The 20559-nt window shown below is 39.1% G+C and overlaps 1 protein-coding gene across 2 annotated transcripts in view; it reads right to left on the reverse strand.

Annotated features, from left to right (window-relative positions):
* Window positions 1-20559, reverse strand: part of LOC136867368 (solute carrier family 35 member F2) — a 234006-nt gene that overhangs the window by 133520 nt on the left and 79927 nt on the right. For both annotated transcript variants that reach the window (XR_010859672.2, XM_067144546.2), the window contains exon 4: window positions 8772-8931. Coding sequence is in view for 1 of the 2 variants with exons in the window: in XM_067144546.2 (XP_067000647.2) it covers window positions 8772-8931 (160 nt within the window). In the remaining variant the exon portion in view is untranslated. The remainder of the gene's footprint in view (window positions 1-8771; window positions 8932-20559) is intronic.

Here is a 20559-nt window from a genome sequence, read left to right on the forward strand (position 1 = left end):
CGAGTGTTTACTAATATAATTAAGGTCACATGGTACGAGATCGTATATAGGAAGTGTTTATGAAGGAATAAGGCATTGTACTGCTCAGAGTTATAATGTTAAATTTGACACTATAACGGTAGGAAGTAAGGTGACATTTTAAGAATGTTGTGGCACATTTTGCGTGCAGTCTAATGAATTGATATGCATATAATATAGCAAGAGATTTATTATACGTGAAGTAAGAGTGATAACTGACATATTATAGAAATGGTATAAGGATGATAGTGACTTATGATGGTCATATTTTTTTATTTTTTTTTTCTTCGAGTGAATAGTCATAGTTGTCACAGGTGAGATGAACTGATTTTCATGTGATGTTTTCTGAGATTGTCATTGAATCTTTGCCAATTCCAAACGGTAGTTCTTAATCTTATGCAGAATCACGTAGTTTAGGATACGATCTAGACGCTGATGGGCAGCGCTATTATCCATGTTGAGATCATCTGAATAATCATGCAGGTAGACATGGTTGTACTTAGGCCTTCACTGAATTATTTCGGATAATATTCAAGCTACTAGACAGATCACTGGTGATATATATATTCACACAAGGATTTTTAGTCGAAGATAGTGTCTTCCAACCAACTAGATTTTCCACTGGTAGTATGTTTGATAATAACTTAGTAGGATATGTGTGATGACGTTTCTTACAACCAAATAGGCACTTCAATTAATATTTATCCCTGAATTGAGGTCATATTATCTTAAGTCTATAATTTAAATCTTACGATAACATTATTTTGAGGGTGATTACGACTTCCAGTGGACATAGCTTAACTTACGGTGAATAACACAAGGAAATATGAGTGACTAAGAGGCAATTGAGCATATGAATATGAATATTTAAACGGCAAAGCATATGAGAGTGTACTAGTCAATCCAGGTCATGAGAAGTATTGTGATGATTTTCATTGAGAATTTTAACCTGTATGGATACAAACATTTAGTGTAACTTAAATAACATGTATCATTTTAATGAGTAGGGAGTAGGTATTAATGAACTGAATTTCACATTTATTCGAAGAATAACCGATATCAAGGCAACATAGACTCCAATCCTCATCTGAATACTTACTTGACGATTCCAAATGCGTTCTTTATTTTTGTCAAGAAAGTTTAATTGGAGACATTGTAAATAGTAACTGATATAATTCTTTATTTCTTATTTTAATGGATGCATCCAACACTTTCAAAGTTATTAATTTTAATGTTCATTTCTTGTCAATACCATTCACTCGAATGTTTTAATTTCATTTATATTAATTTAATTCAATATTACCAAACTTATTAGGTGAATTGCATATGAATGAAACCATTAATTTTATAAATAATTCCCTAATGTTGTACAATACTTTGCTTCTAATATTCTACGGTTTTGAGGGACCAAAGGACTTACAAAATGGAGTGATGGAGCCCTAGAATGCTTTTATATTATGGTAACTTCGTAGGTTCAACCATTCTTACCTTTGATATAACGAGGTCACGATACTGTACTGTGAATTAATGATTCAGTAGAGGTCAGATGACATGACTTTCTGGAACATTGGTGATGAACACAGACTTTAAGAATAATACAGAGTTATTTACTTCAAGAAATATTCATTCGATTGAATTTAAGATGAATTTTCCTTTATTGTCTGACTTAATGATTTAATAAATGTGGGATATTAGAACCCCATTACTCTTTCTATGTCTTCCTAGAATAAGTGTTAGATGTAAGAGCGTACTATCTTAAGTCTACGATTTCTCTAATGACTAATATGGATATGGTATTTAACTGGTAACGGGTAAGAGACGTCTTCCAACGTTGGTTAGAATCTGCCATGAACTGACCAGAGCGTTTTTCTCTTACGGAACTCATAACCCATAGATCTTAGCCATCGAATCAATGTTGTACTTAGAGCTAGTCTGGATCTCTTGCGTCCATGCCTGGACGCGGGAACGGCGCAATAGGGAACATGCATGATCCGGGGTTTTAATTAAAAACGTGCTAATCTGATTCAAAATTTCATGCAGAATTCAAAAATGTGATCAGAATGTACAAATAACAACTCCAAACATGATAAAATTCTAAATTAAGGTACGAAACTGTCACGTGACTCAAGTACGCGATCTCATTGGTCTGACGTCTTCGTACAGGTTGACTGAATTAGCAGACGAAATAACACATAGTGTGCTGTGAGAAACAGGATGCACTTTGCATATTACCATTTGATGTCAGTGTCTGGTATAGTTAAATTCGAGGTCTATACATTGGATAATAATCTGAGTGGTATATTTTAGACTTAAAATGAATCCTGCGCAGACAGTGAGGCAGAAAACTTATAAATGGTGTATAGTTCCGATGTGCAATAGCACATCGCATACCATCCCAAATAAATTGTTTATAAATGTTCCAAAGACGCTAAAACAAGGAAGAAATGGATTTTGGCGAGCTGGAGAAATGCTGGTGATATATCGGAAAAGTCTACAGTTTATTTTTTTGAAGATCATTTTAACGTAAGTTGAATTTGTTTGAATTTTCAATCACTTTTCCATGCCAGCTGTTCTAGTGGTAAAACTTTAAATTTTAATGCATGATGCTTTAATTAAATGCTTCAGTTACATCTTGGAATATTAAAATAATAAACAGTGCATTAATTAATGCTGATTATTAAAGTATTCTCCAAACCTAACCTATGTTTTGGGAGATCTATGTCAAGGTAATAAATCAAAGGGGTTATGAACCATATTGACAGCTCTAATTATACCAGTTTATCTTGGCATGCGACAGTTATTTATGTCTTTATTGAAGAGCTTACTTTCGTAAAGAAATTTAGGCTATAGCTAAATACTCTATAATATAACAACATCATGAAAGAAAACAACGTGAATTTAACAAATGTATATCTCTACACAAAACCAATGCTTGTCTGTTGGGGTCTTATAAGTTAACAATGCTCAATTATAATAATTGTCATAATATTAATGAAATAAATAACAAAATTGCATACAGGTGAAAATAGCGATGTTGGTGTTTAAAATATTATCCAACATAGCCTAAGTTTTAGGTTATACAAGCCCAATCAATAAACCGAAGGTTAAAGATACCGAGCAAGTTGGCCGTGCGGTTAGGAGCGTGCGGCTGTGAGCTCACATGAGGGACATAATGGGTTTGAACCCTACTGTCGGCAGCCCTGAAGATGGTTTCCCGTGGTTTCCCATTTTCACACCAGGCAAATGCCGGGGCTGTACTTTAATTAAGGCCACGGCCGCTTCCTTCCCATTGTTGCTATAAGACCTATCTGTGACGGTGCGACGCAAAAAAAAAAAAAAAGGTAACAGTCACAGCACCCAAAGACATTCCTGTATTGAACGACTAAAATGTCACCAAGACACTTTTCTTGCTCAGCTTGTTAAATGCCAAATGTAATTAATGTTATTGGCTTTACGCCCTGCTAACTACTTCTACGGTTTTCGGAGACGCTGATGTGCAGGAATTTAGTCCTGCAGGAGTTCTTTTATGTGCCAATAAATCTACCGATACGAGGCTGACGTATTTGAGCACCTTCAACTACCACCGGACTGAACCAGGATCGAACCTGCCAAGTTGGGGTCAGAAGGCCAGCACCTCAACCATCTGAACCACTGAGCCCGACTTGTGAAAACTAGATGAAGTCATATTTATCTTTATCATGTTTAACTTTTTCCCTCCACCAAGATGTTTCTCGTACTATGATCTTTCTTTCTTTCTTTCTTAATCAGTTTATCCTTCAGGGTTGGTTGTTCCTTCGGATTCAGCGAGGGATTTCACTTCTACCGCTTCAAGGGCAGTGTCCTGGAGCATGAGACTTTGGGTATGGTGATACAACTGGTGACGAGGGCCATTACCTCACCCAGGCGGCCTCACCTGCTATGCTCAACAGGGGCCTTGTTGGAGGATGGGAAGATCGAAAGGGATAGACAAGGAAGAGGGAAGGAAACGGCCGTGGCCTTGGGTGCCTGGAGGAGAAGTGGGAAAATACAAAAAAACCACTTCGAGGATGGCTGAGGTGGGATTCAAAACCCCTCTACTCAGTTGACCTCCCGAGGCTGAATAGACCCCGCTCCAGCCCTCGTACTATTTGTTTTCAACTTTCATGGCAGAGCCGGGAATCGAAACTGGGCCTCCGGGGGTGGCAGCTAATCACATTAACCACTACACCACAGAGGCGGACTAGTACTATAATGCTACCTACAGTGTATGTTTATGTTAGTGCTGAAATCCGATTTCTTACTTTACTAATGCTGAAAGCCCGAAAATGTAATATTATTCTTTAATGTGGGAATCAGTCTAGAAGGAAATGTTGAAAGTGATGTGATTTCTATCCAGGTTTGTTGTTATCCTAATACTATGAGTTACAGTACATTGCATGTATATATGTTCAGTCCGTCAGCGATGCCGCTGGTGGGATCCTCAACAGCTCTGCCATCAGCTGTCATAGATGGCCTAGGCGTCACTGAAGAGGCGTACTAGGGAATTGAGGAGTGAGGTAGTTTCCCGTTGCTTTCCTCACCGAGCCAGAGTTGCTATTACATATCAGTCTGCCAAGCCCACTGAAATGCATACACCAACCGACCCTATGAGCAACATTTTCCACACCATTCATAGCAGGGACTGGCTGCATAAGGATTGGCATTACTAGCATCGCTCATACCTCAGTCACTTTCATATTCTCAAAGCCAAGGATAAGAGAGGGACAGATCTATGAAAGTAACAAAATTGCTCTAGCCTATACCAGAAGACATAGTGCACTGTAAACACTAGGTCCTGCCAGCAAAGGCGGACAGTACATTGCACGTATATAAAAGATGCCACTTACAAACTTGCTTTTTATCCGTGAATTTCTGCGGCCACAAAAGTCACTATTTTTCAAGAATGATGACATCTACACATGGTAGATTATCTGACTGTGCTGTTTTGAACCTTTCTTCTGTCATTTTGAAGTTATTCGCGATCACGAATAATAAACAATCGGCTTTTAGTAACGGCTGTTGCACAACGGCTGGTAGAGCTGCATGCGGTATTGGATCGTCACGTCACAGCGCGCCGCTTACGTCAGAGGGCGTTTCACTCGCCTTGCGGAAAGGCACTTTTAAATATTTTTTTAATGGTAGAAAACAAGGCAACTTACCACAATGTAATACGTTTACGTACTATTTCATTGGTGTACTTTTCAAAAAAATTATTTTTCAAAATTATGCATCTTCCCTATTGGTTAATTTCACTGGCATGGGGGTTGGGTGTATGTGTCGTCTTCATCATTTCATCCTCATCACGACATGCAGGTTGTCTACACATCAAATCGAAAAGACCTGCATCTGGCGAGCCAAACTTGTCCTTGAACACTCCCGGCACTAAAAACCATATGCCATTTCATTTCATTTCATTTCATTTCATTTCATTTCACTGAGTAGTGATGCAGAGCCTTGTAGTCGCAATTGAACGACACTGCTTCACTTTCCTGCCAAGTGTGTTCGCTCTTTCGCTTCACTGTGACATATGCTTGCTATGTAAATGCCCACATTTACGTCAGGACAGCCTGTCTGCAAGGGACTAGCCATAATGGGCGCCCAGCTAAGCACCTCTGATCTAGATTTTTCTTACATGATTTCAAAGAAAGTGGAAATTTATTGAATATCTCTCTTGGTAAATTATTCCTCTTCCTCTAAACAAACAATTGCCCCAATTTGTTCTCTCAAATTCTAAGCTTGTCTTCATATTATATCTCTAGAGATCTTTTACAACTGAGCGAGATGGCTATGCTGTTTGGGTTACATAGCTGAGAACTTGCACGCTGCACCCTACTGTCAGCAACGCTGAAGATGGTTCTCCATGGCAAATAATGGGACTGGAGGTAACTTAACTCCTTGACGCCGACCTCAATAAGTTGTATAGATCTCCTTTTCTTCACATGCTGATGAACTCCATGTGTGGTATAGACCCCTGTAGGCCTAAATTCATTTTGTTCTAGCTTGTAAAGTTTTCAAGTTATTGAGATGGAAATGGTATATCTCTGACGGCGAATATCTCTGCCTTCCTTGTATGTAAGAATCAGCCCAAATAATTTTTTTCCCCTTTCTAAAGTGTTTGAAATAGCGTGATCTCTTTCTGCTTCAGAGCATATAGGCTGAAATTTCTGCTGCATTCTAGCAGATGCATGTTTCATTGCTGGATGTTTCCTTGTGTAGATTGAGAATATAAATCACCATCTCTTCACAGATATGAATGTTAACATCATCTGGTGAGAATTCCTATAATTCTTTCAACACTTTGAAACCTTTCACGACTCGTAATTACTTGACTCGCTGTTACTTTGAAATGCTATCTTGCGTGGTGCACAAGCAGGGGACAGTGCAGTTTGAAATAAAGAGAAGTAATTACATTTTAGTAAATCAGATGATAACAGCACTACATCAGACTGAACTGAGCGAAGTTTGAGTGGACAGATAACAGAAGGAATGGGTGGGTAAGGTGCGCATGGCCATGTAATGAAAAAAAAAAAATTTAAAAAAAAAAAAAAAAAAAAAATTTAAAGCTCTCTTTGTCATGAACAAATCATCCCGTGAACCTAGGACTTGTGCCAAATGAATCTTCGAATACCTGTTCCCTGTTCTTCCACTCAAAGTTCCCGAGGCAACAATTACCCTAGTTTTCATTGTATTGGTGAAGCAACCCAGTCACATACAAGAACGTCACTTTCATTCCATACTAAATGTGGAAGGTCTCTTCTCCATTACAGTATAAGGTAAATATAAAGTTGATGAATGTAAACTACATTCTTTTGAGTCTCTTCTGTAAACATTCAAAAATAATCTGAGCTAAACTGTTGTAACAGTGAATTTTTAGAGAGATCGCTGCATTTTCTTACAGCTCACATCTGAATCACCTCTGTCCGCTGGATAAAGCGGTACTCAAATGTTTCCCGTCACTGAGGGGTCAATTAAGCCTACTGTCTCTTCTTTTCCAGTTCTATCTCTGTCTTACTCCATCGTCATCTTAAGACCTTTCTGTGTTGGTGCAGTGTCAAAACAACAAAAATAAAAACAACAGAGATCTTTTATAAACTGACATTATACAATATGGAGTATCACATGGACCTTTTTCCAACTTTCAAAAATCTGACTAACTCTGGTGGGTTTGAACTGTACGACTCATCCTTAGAGATCATAGTACAACTGTATAGTTCCGATTAGGTCAGTTGTTGTTGTTACTACTACTACTACTACTACTACTACTACTACTACTACAATCTGGCATTATTACAGTTCAAACCCCCTTATGCAAGGTAATTAGAATTCAGGGTATCTTGTATAGCAAAAAATCTCACATAAAACAGAAGGTGAAGTAAACTGTAGTTTTATGTGAGAAATGGTGAAATTGTTGCTAATGAGGTAAGGCAAACATTTAATTAATTTGACCTGTCTTACACAAATGGAATTTGTATATACAGTATTTAACAGAAGAGGCAATAATAACCTTTTTCTAAAATAAAGTTAAACTTTCTTTGTAAAAGAAGTCCTGTATTGTTTGCTATATTAGCTTGTTATTGATCAGTTATGCTGCATGTTGTGAGTTGGTTTCAATTTACAATTAATCAGTCACTACTGATCTCCATTTAGGGCAGTCCCTAGCCTTTTTTAAATGACTGCAAAAAAATTGGAAATTTATTGAACAACTCCATTGGTAAGTTATTCCAATCCCTACCTCCCTTTCCTATAAATGAATATTTGCCCCAATTTGTCCTCTTGAATTCCAACTTTATCTTCATATTGTGATCTTTCGTACTTTTAAAGACACCCATCAAACTTATTTGTCTACTGATGTCATTCCATGCCATCTCTTCAATGACAGCTTGGAACATACCACTTAATACCAATATAGTTGGTCCGTTATTGGACATTCACATACCACTTAGTCGAGCAGCTCGTCTCCTTTCTCCCAAGTCTTCCCAGCCCAAACTTTGCAACATTTTTGTAATGCTACTCTTTTGTCGGAAATCACCCAGAACAAATCGAGCTGCTTTTCTTTGGATTTTTTCCAGTTCTTGAATCAAGTAATACAGGTGAGGGTCTCATACACTGGAACCATACTCTAGTTGGGGTCTTACCAGAGACTTATATGCCCTCTCCTTTACATCCTTACTACAACCTCTAAATACCCTCATAACCAAGTGCAGAGATCTGTACCCTTTATTTACAATCATATTTATGTGATTACCCCAATGCAGATCTTTCCTTATATTAACACCTAAGTACTTACAATGATCCCCAAAAGGAACTTTCACCCCATCAACGCAGTAATTAAAACTGAGTGTGTGATACTCACAACCTGACTTTTAACCCCATCATACCATTGCGTACTGTCCATCTCACAACATTTATCAAGATTATTTTGCAGTTGTTCACAATCTTGTAACTTATTTATTACTCTGTACAGTAACATTAAAGTGTATATCTACTCTGTAGAAGTTTGGTGTGCATTGTTATGAATTTCACTGTTAGTTTAACAAGTTGCATTGATGAAGTGAATGCCTTGGTTAACATGGAGCCTCAGAAAATCAGGTTTGTAACATACTATGATCTGTATATAATCATACATAATCCTTGCTCTTTGAAACAATAAAAATAGCATCTAAAATATATAAAAAATAGAAGATTAATTTCCAAAAGAATCCCTGTACTTAGCAAAATTGAAAAGAAAAAGTTACCTCCAGCAAGAGGACGTCCATCTTCTATATCGGCCCACACCAAGCAGCCTACCCCCATGAGACACACACCGACACCCACAATATGGACAATCTTATACCGCACTCTAAGAAGTAGACAACTCAAAGCTAAGGCTGCAGGTATGGATACACAGTCCAGCAACTGTAAAATATTGAACATTATCGATCAGGCACTTCAAATGAGCACTTTTACTTAAATGTCCTAATTCTATTATATTTGGGTTACACCTTATTTTAATGGAAAAATCTGAGAAATTGTAACAGGAATGGGACACCCAGCCTTAGTTATGCCCAGACTGATGCTTCCCATATTTCATTTAACTGGTTCTATACACAGAATAAGGAGAAAACTTTCTTGCCTTTCATAACAAAGAGGTTTACACTCAAACACTGCTCAAGCATTTCAAAGAATGATTGAACTTTCAGAAATCATAGAAATAATATCATGAACCAAAATGGTGAGACAGATAGTCGGCAAGACGAGAAAAGAAAATGTATTACCTAAAAGCTGTGTACCTTTCTCGATCATACAGCCAGGATAGGGAAGGAGATTGAAGACCTATACATAATGTATTTCAAATTAAAGTCCCTGATATGCGTCTGACTGGGTTTATGCAGGATAATCTCGAGAACTACCAAACAGATTTTAATGGAGATTTTCACCAGTGTATCAAACATTTATCGAGGATGGTTTGGATGTATGATACATTAATCTACAACAAAAGGGATCTAAATGATTGTAATGTTAGTAACAGAAGTCAAAGAAAAAAGTGGCCATCTGAGAGATTTCTTGGCTAACACTGCCTAAATGGTCAATAAATATGTGTGGAAGAACTGTTAAGCATAAAAAGCTCTAGAAAATAGTCTACAAAAGTACATACCTATCTGCAGAATATAGTACTCTACAAGCATTTTTATGTTATAGCTTGTAACAAAAATCAACCTAGAACTTAAAAACTGCATTTTGGATTAATCCTGTGATTGTTATCAAAATAAATTATTTATCTTTACATCAGTCTGTTTTCAGACCAACTTAGCTGTACGAGAGTGAAAAATAGATGGATTCAGGATAACTTATTTAGTTAGAAAAAATCAGGCATGAAAGTAGCGAGAATGACCGCTAGTCCAAACAGGAAGGAACAACAGCAGGAGGGCATTTGGATGAGGAGATAAAGGAAAATTAGGTACGTACTCGATGGATAAAGCGGTACGCACAAACTGGCTTTGGTGGTGCGGTTGTGTAAGGTGAATTGAGGAGGACAGGTTATTTACGAGGGTAAGAGAAGTTGAGCGATACCAAGACAACAAGGTTAGACTCAGTTTCTGATTTAAACGTAAGACAGTTGCAACTAAATGAGGCCACAGAACTAGTTACAAATAAAAGACTGTGGAGGCAGTTAATAAATTCACAGAGGCTTGCACACTGAACACTGAATGGCATAACAGTCTCTAATGAAGATATACAATAATTATAAATTATTTATTTACTACAACAATTATTGTTCTTACTCGCCTCGCCCACACATGCAAGAGAGGCATCCATGGCTCCTCCACATGGGTGATACGGTGGTTCAGGTGAAGTGGGGGTCGTGATTGAGGTGAAGGCTCACTGCGGGGTGCTGGAACCAACAAATCACTTTGCTCTACGTAACCTGGACGAACCGCGGGTTGGGAAAGGGCGATTCCAACCTAGGGGGAACGTCATGGCTGTGAACTCAGTCATGATAATGCCAAGTGGAGACCACGTAAGTAGGCCTACTGAAGGGGTAACAAACCTGGCTAGGTTCGGGCCAGGGGCCGACCGCTGGATAGACGACTGAGGGGCGTGGTCTCTGCTACGGAGAGCCTGAGTTGCGGGAGGACAATGTCTGGCTGTATGCCTTCACCACGGATGGTGAGAATGACGCTTAGGACCCTAGAAAGGGCAAAAAACCCTATGACTGGCTGAAATATGGATGCTTATAAAGGACCAATTTCAAAAACTTCGACAACAAGGGAAGCCAAGTAGCTCCAGTAGAGCAGATCCGGAAGCAAGTCCAAGATGAAAAAATGGAGACAGAAGTACCAATTGGACAGGCTGTCGCCGACTTAAGACACAAGAAATGGCAACAGAAGCTCCAGTAGAACAGACTGCTGTCAGAATCAATCAGCACGATACCAAACTTCTAACACAAGAGTGGAGAGTGCTGAATGCCACTTCAATTGACAGGACAGGAAGGACAGTCATTTTATCCCTTGGTGAAAGAGACTTTGAAGAGCTCAAAAAGAGAAGCCTTAAGGCTAAGCTCGGACTTGGGCAGATCAAGTTTCAAGTCACCAGGGGAAAAACAAAACCCATTGTTGACAAAAAAAGGAACTGAAGGTCCTTCAGGCCAACCTTCAGCATAAAAAAAAGCTGTGGCCAATTTCGCCAGGAAGTTCAAGTCCGAGGCTATTGACGTGGCCCTTATTCAAGAGCCATGGGTAGTCAAGGGCGGAATAGCAGGACTGGCATAATCTGGAGGTAAGCTGATGTACGATACAAAATCAGAAATACCCAGGACATGTCTTCTTGTAAACAGGAAATTAAAATGTCTTATGTTGCAGGAACACTGTTCACGGGACTTAACCGTGGCCAAGATTAAACTTGGAAATTGGGAGGGACCCAAAGAAATAATCATAGGCTCTGCATACCTCCCTTATGACTCAACTAATATGCCCCCATCAGAAGAAGTTGATAACCTAATTTGCAATGCAAAGGGGAAAGGCGAACACCTAGTCCTTGGAGCAGATGCTAATTAACACCACACGGCATGAGGCAGCACAAACTGCAATGCAAGAGGTGAGTCTTTACTAGAGTTTATTATTGGAAATGAGTTGACGATACTAAACCTAGGAAACAAGCCTACATTAATAAATAAAAATCGTAGAGAGGTAATAGACATTACACTAAGCACTACGCATATTGCAAACTTTATTAAAGACAGGAAGGTGCTGGAGGAACCATCACTGGCAGATCACCAGCACATCCAATTTGCAATAGATGCAAGACTATGTGGGACTGAGATGTACAGAGACCCAAAAAGAACTAACTGGGACAGATAAAGAGAAGTTCTAGGGAAGGCTGTACAAAAAATTCCAACTAACGTCAGAGGACAGAAAGAATTGGATGAGGCAGTGGAACTATTAGAAGAGGCCACTACTATGAAAACTGTCCTCTCAAATAAAAAAAAAACACCAAAAAAGTAAGGTGGTGGAACAACAAACTAGCCAAACTGAAAAAAGAGGTTAGGATGTTATAGAGAGTATCATCTAGAAATGGTATGTGGGACGTATATCATAGGAAACTCCCCGAGTATAACCTAGAGATATGGAAAGCAAAAAGAAAATCTTGGAGACTGTTCTGTGAGAAAGTGGAATCACACACTGAAACAGCAAGGCTCCAGAAGGTTCTGAAAGCAACCCATATAAATCAAGTGGGGACAATGAAACCAGATGGGTAATTTACTCAGGCGGGGAGGGACACGCTGGAGATACTAATGGCGTGTCACTTTTCTGAGACTGAGAAGATGACAAGAAATGGTTGGAACAGAGACTGAAGCTCGAAGAGCAGACTGGAACTGTGCCAACAGAATAATAAAACATAACCATGTAAAATGGGCAATCGACATGTTTTATCCTATAAACGCTCAGAGGCCAGATGAGATACTTCCGATACTCCTAAAGGAAGGACGGGAGATACACGTCAATGCCCTGACAGACCTTTTCAGAGCTAGTCTAGCTTTAGGGTACGTGCCGAAATCATGGTCTGAAGCTAAAGCAGTATTCATACCTAAGCCTCGAAGAGCAAATTATGCCCAAGCCAAAGCACACAGACCATTATGTTTAACCACCTTCATGCTGAAAGCAATGGAGACAATTCTGGATAAATATATGAGAAGAACGGTGCAAATGAACTCATCGTTACATGAAAATCAGTTTGCCTATAGACCTGGCAGATCCACTGAAGTAGCACTCAACCAGTTGGTTTGTAAACTAGAGTAAAGCCTAGAATATAAAGAAATTGCACTGGCGGCATTTCTAAATATAGAAGGAGCCTTCAGCAATACAATCTATGACTATGATCAAAGCATTGGAAACGAGCAAGGTGAGTAAAACCGTTGTCAAATGGATTAAATCCATGTTAGACGGAAGGAAGATTAAAGCAACCCTGTTTGAAAAAATGCTGATGGTTACGGCCACCCGATGCTGTGCTCAGCGAGGAGTTCATTCTCCTCTGCTGTGGAACCTTGTGGTAAACAAAATCACAGCTATGTTCAACGAACAAGGTTTTTATACACAAGGATACACAGATGACCTAGTGATTGTGGTACGAGGTAAGGTGATGAGTGTTATACAGGACCTCATGCAAAGATCGCTTAACCTTGTGGAGAACTGGTGTCGGGAAGAACAACTATCAGTCGACCCGAACAAGATAACTCTGGTAAAATTAACAGAGTAATAACAGAGGAAGTTCTACACATGCCTTCTGATTGTATGATACGAGATCCAGATAATAAAAAATAAAAAAGACTGGGATATCAACAAATGGAATACTGAAAAAGAAGATATAGTGTGTGGACTAATGGCTCAAAGACTGGGGATGGCACAGGAGGAGGATCAATGGGGGAATACCTGAGAGATAAATCCAGATGAGCCTGGGCAAACACACTACAGTCTTTCAAGCGGAAGCGATAGCTACCACAACATGTCTTGTAGAAAATCTGAAAATGAACTATAGGAATAAGAATATTTTCATTTTTATGGACAGCCAAGCGGCAATTAAGGCACTAGAAGCAGTCCGGTGAATATCCAGAATTGTCTGGTATTGCCATTCACTTCTCCTGAAGCTCTCTACATTGTCAAAATAATATGGGTACCAGGGCATGCAGGTATAGAAGGAAATTAAAAGGCAGATAAACTGGCCAGAAAAGGGACTGAAACACATTTTGTAGGCCCAGAACCAGTATGGGGGACTTCCTATGGACAAGCCCAACACTACGTAGGAAAATGGATACAAAAGAAACAAATGAACTGGAAAAATACTCCTGGATGCAGGCTTGCAAAGGAACTGATAAAAGGACTACCAAACAAGAAGCATACTAAAGAACTGTTGAAACTCAGCAGAGAAAATATAAGATGGGTAGTAGGACTGTTGACAGAACACTGCCATCTGAAAAAACACGTACATAGAATTGGAGTAATAAGAGAAAATATATGTAGGAAATGCAATGAAGCAGAGGAATCAGCTGAACACCCATTTTTCGAATGTGAGGCACTGGGTAGAATCAGACTCTCCACTCTAGGACTACCAGCTGAAGAGAGAGAGAAAAAATCCACGAAGACCCAATAAGAACAATCTGCAGCTTTGTGAAGGGAGCAGGTATATCTAGGTGGGAATGAAGGAAAAACATGGTAGCAAAAGATCTTAGAGGTCGACGCTAATTAGGAATTAATATTTAGAGGCCCCGTGAAGAAAAGAAGAAGAAAACAATTATTTATTTATTTATTTATTTATTATTCATTTACCTCCATAATTGTGTTCATAGTAGTGAAAGCACAGGAATGGTTTAAATATCATATGGGGAGAAAGGAGTAAACTAACAGGCAGACAGCCAGAATGCCCTTACATTGCTTTAAGCTATGTTAATACATTGGGAGGAAAACAACTTATGTCATTTACATCAAAGTTACATAAGATAATGAAAACAACTTATGTAGTTTACATCGAAATTACATAAGATATATCATCATAAATACAAAACTACTCCCTTGTAAAGCCAGGGTAGTTTGCTAGTAGATTGCTAAATGATGGGATCAAAGGGATAATGTCTCATTTTGCAAAGAAAGAAGGGGATTATCCATATTTCTACAAGGGAAAAGATATCAGGCAAACAAGATAAAAATACGAGAGGCTGATAATTCTATTGTTTTTGCTCCTTAAAACAACAATCACCATTACCATATGGTGACCAGAATTTCAGACACAGAGAGTAGGACTTATTCCTGAAAGTGGTGAAGTGAAATGCAGACTTAATTTTTGGCATTTGTCATTTGCGTTTTCATTATTCGTAAAGCAATAATCAAGATTAAAACAAGGCAAATTTACAAATACAGAATGTAACAAAACAAATAACATAAGCCCAATTATTAATAAGAAGAAATACTGTAATGTAATCTCATTATGAAGAAGTGTAAAGCCACACATTTATTAATCATGTTCATAATCCTAGATATCAGATGTAAACTATTGTAAATGCAAAAACAACAATTTTGATGTTTTTATCATATGTGACTTGTTTTGGTCTTCTTATGGGTACATTATTGTATGTGTATGTGTCACAGGAATGAAGATAAGCTATGTGACACAATCGTATATGCAAGGAGAACCCAACTGAAAACAATGGTAAATGATCGTACAACAGTCCAAATCTTATGCCATCTGCTACACTCCTTATTGTATTGGCTCTTACAATAGTTAACCATGGTCAGAACAGTTGATTCGACCTGCCTTAAAGATAGTAAAATATGCGCCTCAGCAGCTTCTTTCTGCTCTCCTGTAAAGCTACTGAAATGTCACTTACGATAGTTTACTTCTAACATCCAGAATTTTCATTCAATAACAGTACAAAAACACAATAAAGTATAATTATTCTTCGACAATCAGCAAACTAAACCTATTAAAAACCATTTCAAATAGTATTATGGCTGAATCCACCAGGTCAATACGCTTTTTATTACTGAAACTATTAATTCATTGAACATGTTTTGAGAACAATATACATTCTCTTGATCAGCAATCATCAAAGTCTTTGCCTGGTTCGACTAGCCGTTTCCAGATGACATACCAGACTACAAATATATACATTCCTAAACAGAGAAAAGGTTTAGAGTACATTTTGCATTCATTTCTATAACAGTTAATTTTGCAGAAAACATAAGTGCATACAACAAAAGTTTTGGGAAAATATTATTTGATTCATTTTCTGGTAGGACAAGTTATTACTGATATATCTATGAAAACTGATGCACATATTTTGGTTCGCACACTCTTTGCTTACAATTTCATCTGTCAATATTTCATGTCATTTGAACACAAATTTCGAATGACATATACTTTACTCATACAATGAGCCAATGATTCCCAAAGCTACTGCTACTCATCTCCATTAGATCAATAAAGTAGGTCTTCACTTTGCCTATAGCTGCTACAATTTCCTCCTTAGAACTTCAAATGTGAAAATTCTCATATGGGAGTACGTGTTTCTCTTAGCACAGGTATTTGGTTAATCGGAGCTGTTCTACAAACATCGTTTGGCTCCAGATATGAGTCTTCTTATCTTTTGATAGACTTCCTACAGGTATATTGGTTAACTTCTGTGGCATATTTCGCTTAATTAATATTACTTGGCAACTGTCTTGGCAGTAAACATATGAAGTGTTCCCTCTCTTTAAGTTCTTGTAAAATTTGCCTACAAAGAACTGTTCTGCAGATACAGGGTGGGCAAAATAAAACTGGCCCAGAAAATATTTACAACAGGACTGATGTGGAATTGACCCTTGTTAATGTACATCACACAAAATGCTGGAAATGGCCAGCACTGACTTCAATGCAGCACTGTGCTCGATTTACCAAACTGTGAGACACGCTTAGCAACTCTGTCTGAGGGATAGCAGCAATAACGTTTTCAAGGTTCTGCTGTAGAGGATGATTGCCTAGTTGAACTTCCTCTTAAAACAATAATCACCATCACCATCTGCAGCTCTTCCAGTGTGTGAGGATTATTGGAGTACACCTGACCCTTCAATCTGCCCTGCAGGTAAAAATCACATGGAGAGAGATAAGGCAACTGAGGTGGCCAGTTGATTGCACTGCCTTTGCTGATTTTGTCCTCTCCTGACCGAACACCTCATGTACTTGTGACAAGATTGTCAAGATGGTGTGTGCTGTTGCTCTGTCATGCTGAAAATATCCATACAGTCGTTTATCTTCTGTGAGTTGATCCACATATGGATTAAACAGTGTCTGGACATACCAGTTAGCATTAACAGTTTGGTGAAAGAATTGTGTTACGATGCGGACACCAGACATTGCACACCGCACACTAATCTTGAGATAATGCAATGGCTTTTCAATGTACAGATGCGGATTTTCTGATGCATAATGGCGCGTGTTCTGTGAGTTTGCATACCCTGACAGGCTGAACCAAGCCTCATCTGAAAAAAATGAAAAACTGAAGATCCAACAGTCCTCACTCCACTTCCCTCAGAAACCACCGGCAGAATTCAACAAGGAAAGGTTCCTCTAGATACTTTAAACGCATGCACAAGAGTAAATTTGTAAGGGTTCCCTGCGAACCATGTGACCTTGCCATGGTAGGGAGGCTTGAGTGTCCCAATGAAGCAGATACTTGAGCCACTGAGATTCTGCAAGCGATTGGGATCAGATACCGAGAATGAAGATCTGTATAAAAATCACTCTGCAGTGATAAGAATCAAGGGCTTTGAAAAAGAGGTAGCGATCCAAAACAGAGTGAGACAAGGTTGCAGTTAGTCCCCCCTCCTCTTCAATGTTTACGTAGATGGTTTGAAAAGTTCTCGTAATGTACTAGAATTAAGTATCTTACCTCGGTGGAAATGCTTTTATTTTTCAACATAGTCTCCCTGTAGACTAATGCATTTGGTCCAGCAATGTTCAAATGCCTTGATCCCATCTCGAAAATGAGATTCCTCCAGGCCTGCAAAATACCTCTCCAATTTGGCTGTCAGTTCTTCCCTTGTAGAAAATCTCCGTCCACCGAGGAAAATTTTCAGCTTGGGGAATAGATGAAAGTCTGATGGTGCCAAATCAAGTGAATAAGGTGGATGTGGCAACAATTCGTACCCCAGTTCATGAAGTTTTGCCATGGCAATAACACTTGTGTGTGGCAGAGCGTTGTCCTGATGAAAGAGGACATTTTCCCTTGCCAAACCAGGCCTTGTTTCGCGTATCTTTTCCTGTAGTTGGTCTAGGAGGTTTGCATGGTATTGCCCCGTAATTGTTTGGCCAGTAGGAAGATAATCTATCAGTAGAATGCCTTTTGCATCCCAGAAAACTGAGGCCATGACCTTTCCGGCCGAACGCACTGCCTTTGCTTTCTTTGGTGGTGGTGAATCAGCATGTTTCCACTGCTTTGACTGCCGTTTTGTCTCTGGGGTATAGTAGTGGACACAAGTTTCATCTGTAGTCACAAACCGGTGTAAAAAATCTTGTTGGGTGCACTGAAAACGGGCCAGACTTTGTTCGGACATTTCCAATCTGGTGCGTTTATTGTCCAATGTCAAGAGCCGCGCACTCATCTTGTGGTTAACTTTTTCATACCCAATTCTTCGGTTAAAATATAATATACCCGTTCAGAAGAAATCCCTACAGCTTCAGCAATCTCCCGCACTTTCAGTCAACGATCCTCCATGACCATTTTATGCACTTTTGCGATAAATTCTGGAGTCGTAACACTTTTTGGCCGTCCACTACGTGGATGATCATCCAAGCTCTTCCGACCAAATTTAAACTCGCTGGTCCACTTGGCAACAGTTGAAAATGAAGGAGCAGAGTCCCTCAGTGTGTTCTGAAAGTCGGCATGAATTTCCTTTGCTTTCATACCTTTCTTTACAAAGTATATATTCACTGCTCGAATCTCAGTTTTTTCCATTGTCACAAATCACTACGCGGGAACAACAAGGAGTTGTCACTACCACACTCCTGCAGCTAGAGCACTGACGCACCACGTGTTCACTCACAAAGGATGTGTGATTATTGCGCGGGAACCTCGTTGCTCTAGCACTGACATCTAGCGGTGATTCCAAGTACTTTTCAAACGGTCCTCGTATATAGAACAGGCAGTAAAGGAAATCAAAGAGGAATTTGGGAAGGGAACCACAATCCAAGGAGAGGGTGGGTGTGGCCAGGCATTAAGAAGTATGAGGGAGGAGTTGGAGAATTTGATTGAGATAATTAGGATTCTCTCAGAAGACGGGAAGAAAGGTAGGCCTCCCTCAAACAATGTACAAAATACAGTAAATATAAGAGATGGAAAGGAAAGTGGGGGAATTGTAGAAGATAGGTGGTCTGATGTGTTAAGGGGAAGGAAATTGCAGGCTAAGGGCTATATTCAGGATCAGAATTCAGGACAGAAATCTATGAGAAATCAGTATGAGTCACTGCAGGTAGAACAACAGAGGGAAGATGAGGAACAGAGAACTGTTGCTGAGAAGTGTGGAAGTAGGAGGAAAGGAAAAGGTAGGAAAGGGAAATGAACAGTAGAGGATAGGAAAAGACAGGTGAAACAGGGTCATGGGAGGGAGAAAAGGGAAGAGAAAGCAGCTTCTGCAGCCATCAGGAAAGATAGTGCTGACCAGGAGGACAGGGGATCAAATGAGGTGGGTAGGGTTAAGGCTCTGATCATGGGGGATTCCACTGTTAGACACGTAGGGAAAGAGTGTGGAGGAAAGGGGACCAGGGTAGAGTGTTATCCAGGAAATAGGTTAAGGGCGATGTTGAGGAAAGTAGGAAAGAAGGAGGAGGGAAAGGAGAAGGTGGTAGTGTTTCACATAGGTACCAACAACGTAAGGCAAGCAGATATAACTACCAACATATTTGGGGATGTGTGGGATTTGAAAAATGCAGCACAGGTGAAGTTTAAGGCAGCAGAGATTGTTATCAGTGGAATACTGTGTAGGAGGGATACTGACTGAAAGGTGATAAGAGGATTTAAATGAGACCATGGAGTGGGTATGAGGGAAACTGGGAGTGAGATTTCTAGATACTAATGGGTGGGTAGAAGATAGGGATCTGCATTCAGATGGCCTTCACTTAAACTGCAGTGATACATATAAGTTAGGAAATTTGTTTAGAAGGGCTTTAGGGAAATGGGGTAGTCAAGGGAGCGGTGATAAGGGTACAGGGATCTGGAAGTCAAGTAAGGATGACCTAAAAATGTTAGTATTGAATTGTAAAAGTATTGTAAAGAAAGGAATAGAATTAAGTAATTTAATACATATATACTTACCAGATATCATAACAGGAGTTGAATCATGGCTGAGAAATTATATAATGGATGCAGAAATTTTCTCAAGGAACTAGAGTGTGTTTCAAAGAGATAGGATAGGAATGGTACGAGGGGGAGAATTCATTTTGGTGAAAGAAGTATTTGCAAGCTATAAAAAAAGTTAAAGACAAATATGAAATTTTAGGTGGAAGGCTCACATCTAAAAGATAATAGGCAACTTGATGTCTTTGGAGTGTACAGACCGGGAAAGGGTTGCACCGACGCTGATTCGGAATGATGTGATAAGATAATTAGCTATGTGGGAAACGATATGGAAAGGAATGTGATTGTAGCGGGTTATCTCAATTTACCAAATGTCAATTGGGAAGGTAATGCAAACGACAAGAAGCATGACCAACAAATGGCACATAAGTTAATATGGGGAGGGCAAATGAAACAGAACGTGACGGAACCAACTAGAGGGAAGAATAGTCTGGACGTGATGCTGGTAAAACCAGATGAGCTCTACCGAGAAACCGAAGTAATAGATGGTATTCATGATTACGAAGCTGTTTTGGCAGTAGTTAAAAATAAATGTGATAGAAAGAACAGTATTAAAATTAGGACTATTAGGCAGTACCATAAGGCTGAAAAAACAGGCATGAGGGAGTTTAAAAAGAAGTAAATATGATCAGTAGAAAATGGTAAGTAAAATGTAAACAAGC

This window comes from Anabrus simplex, chromosome 3 (genome assembly GCF_040414725.1).
Source record: "Anabrus simplex isolate iqAnaSimp1 chromosome 3, ASM4041472v1, whole genome shotgun sequence".
Taxonomy (NCBI): Eukaryota; Metazoa; Arthropoda; class Insecta; order Orthoptera; family Tettigoniidae; genus Anabrus; species Anabrus simplex.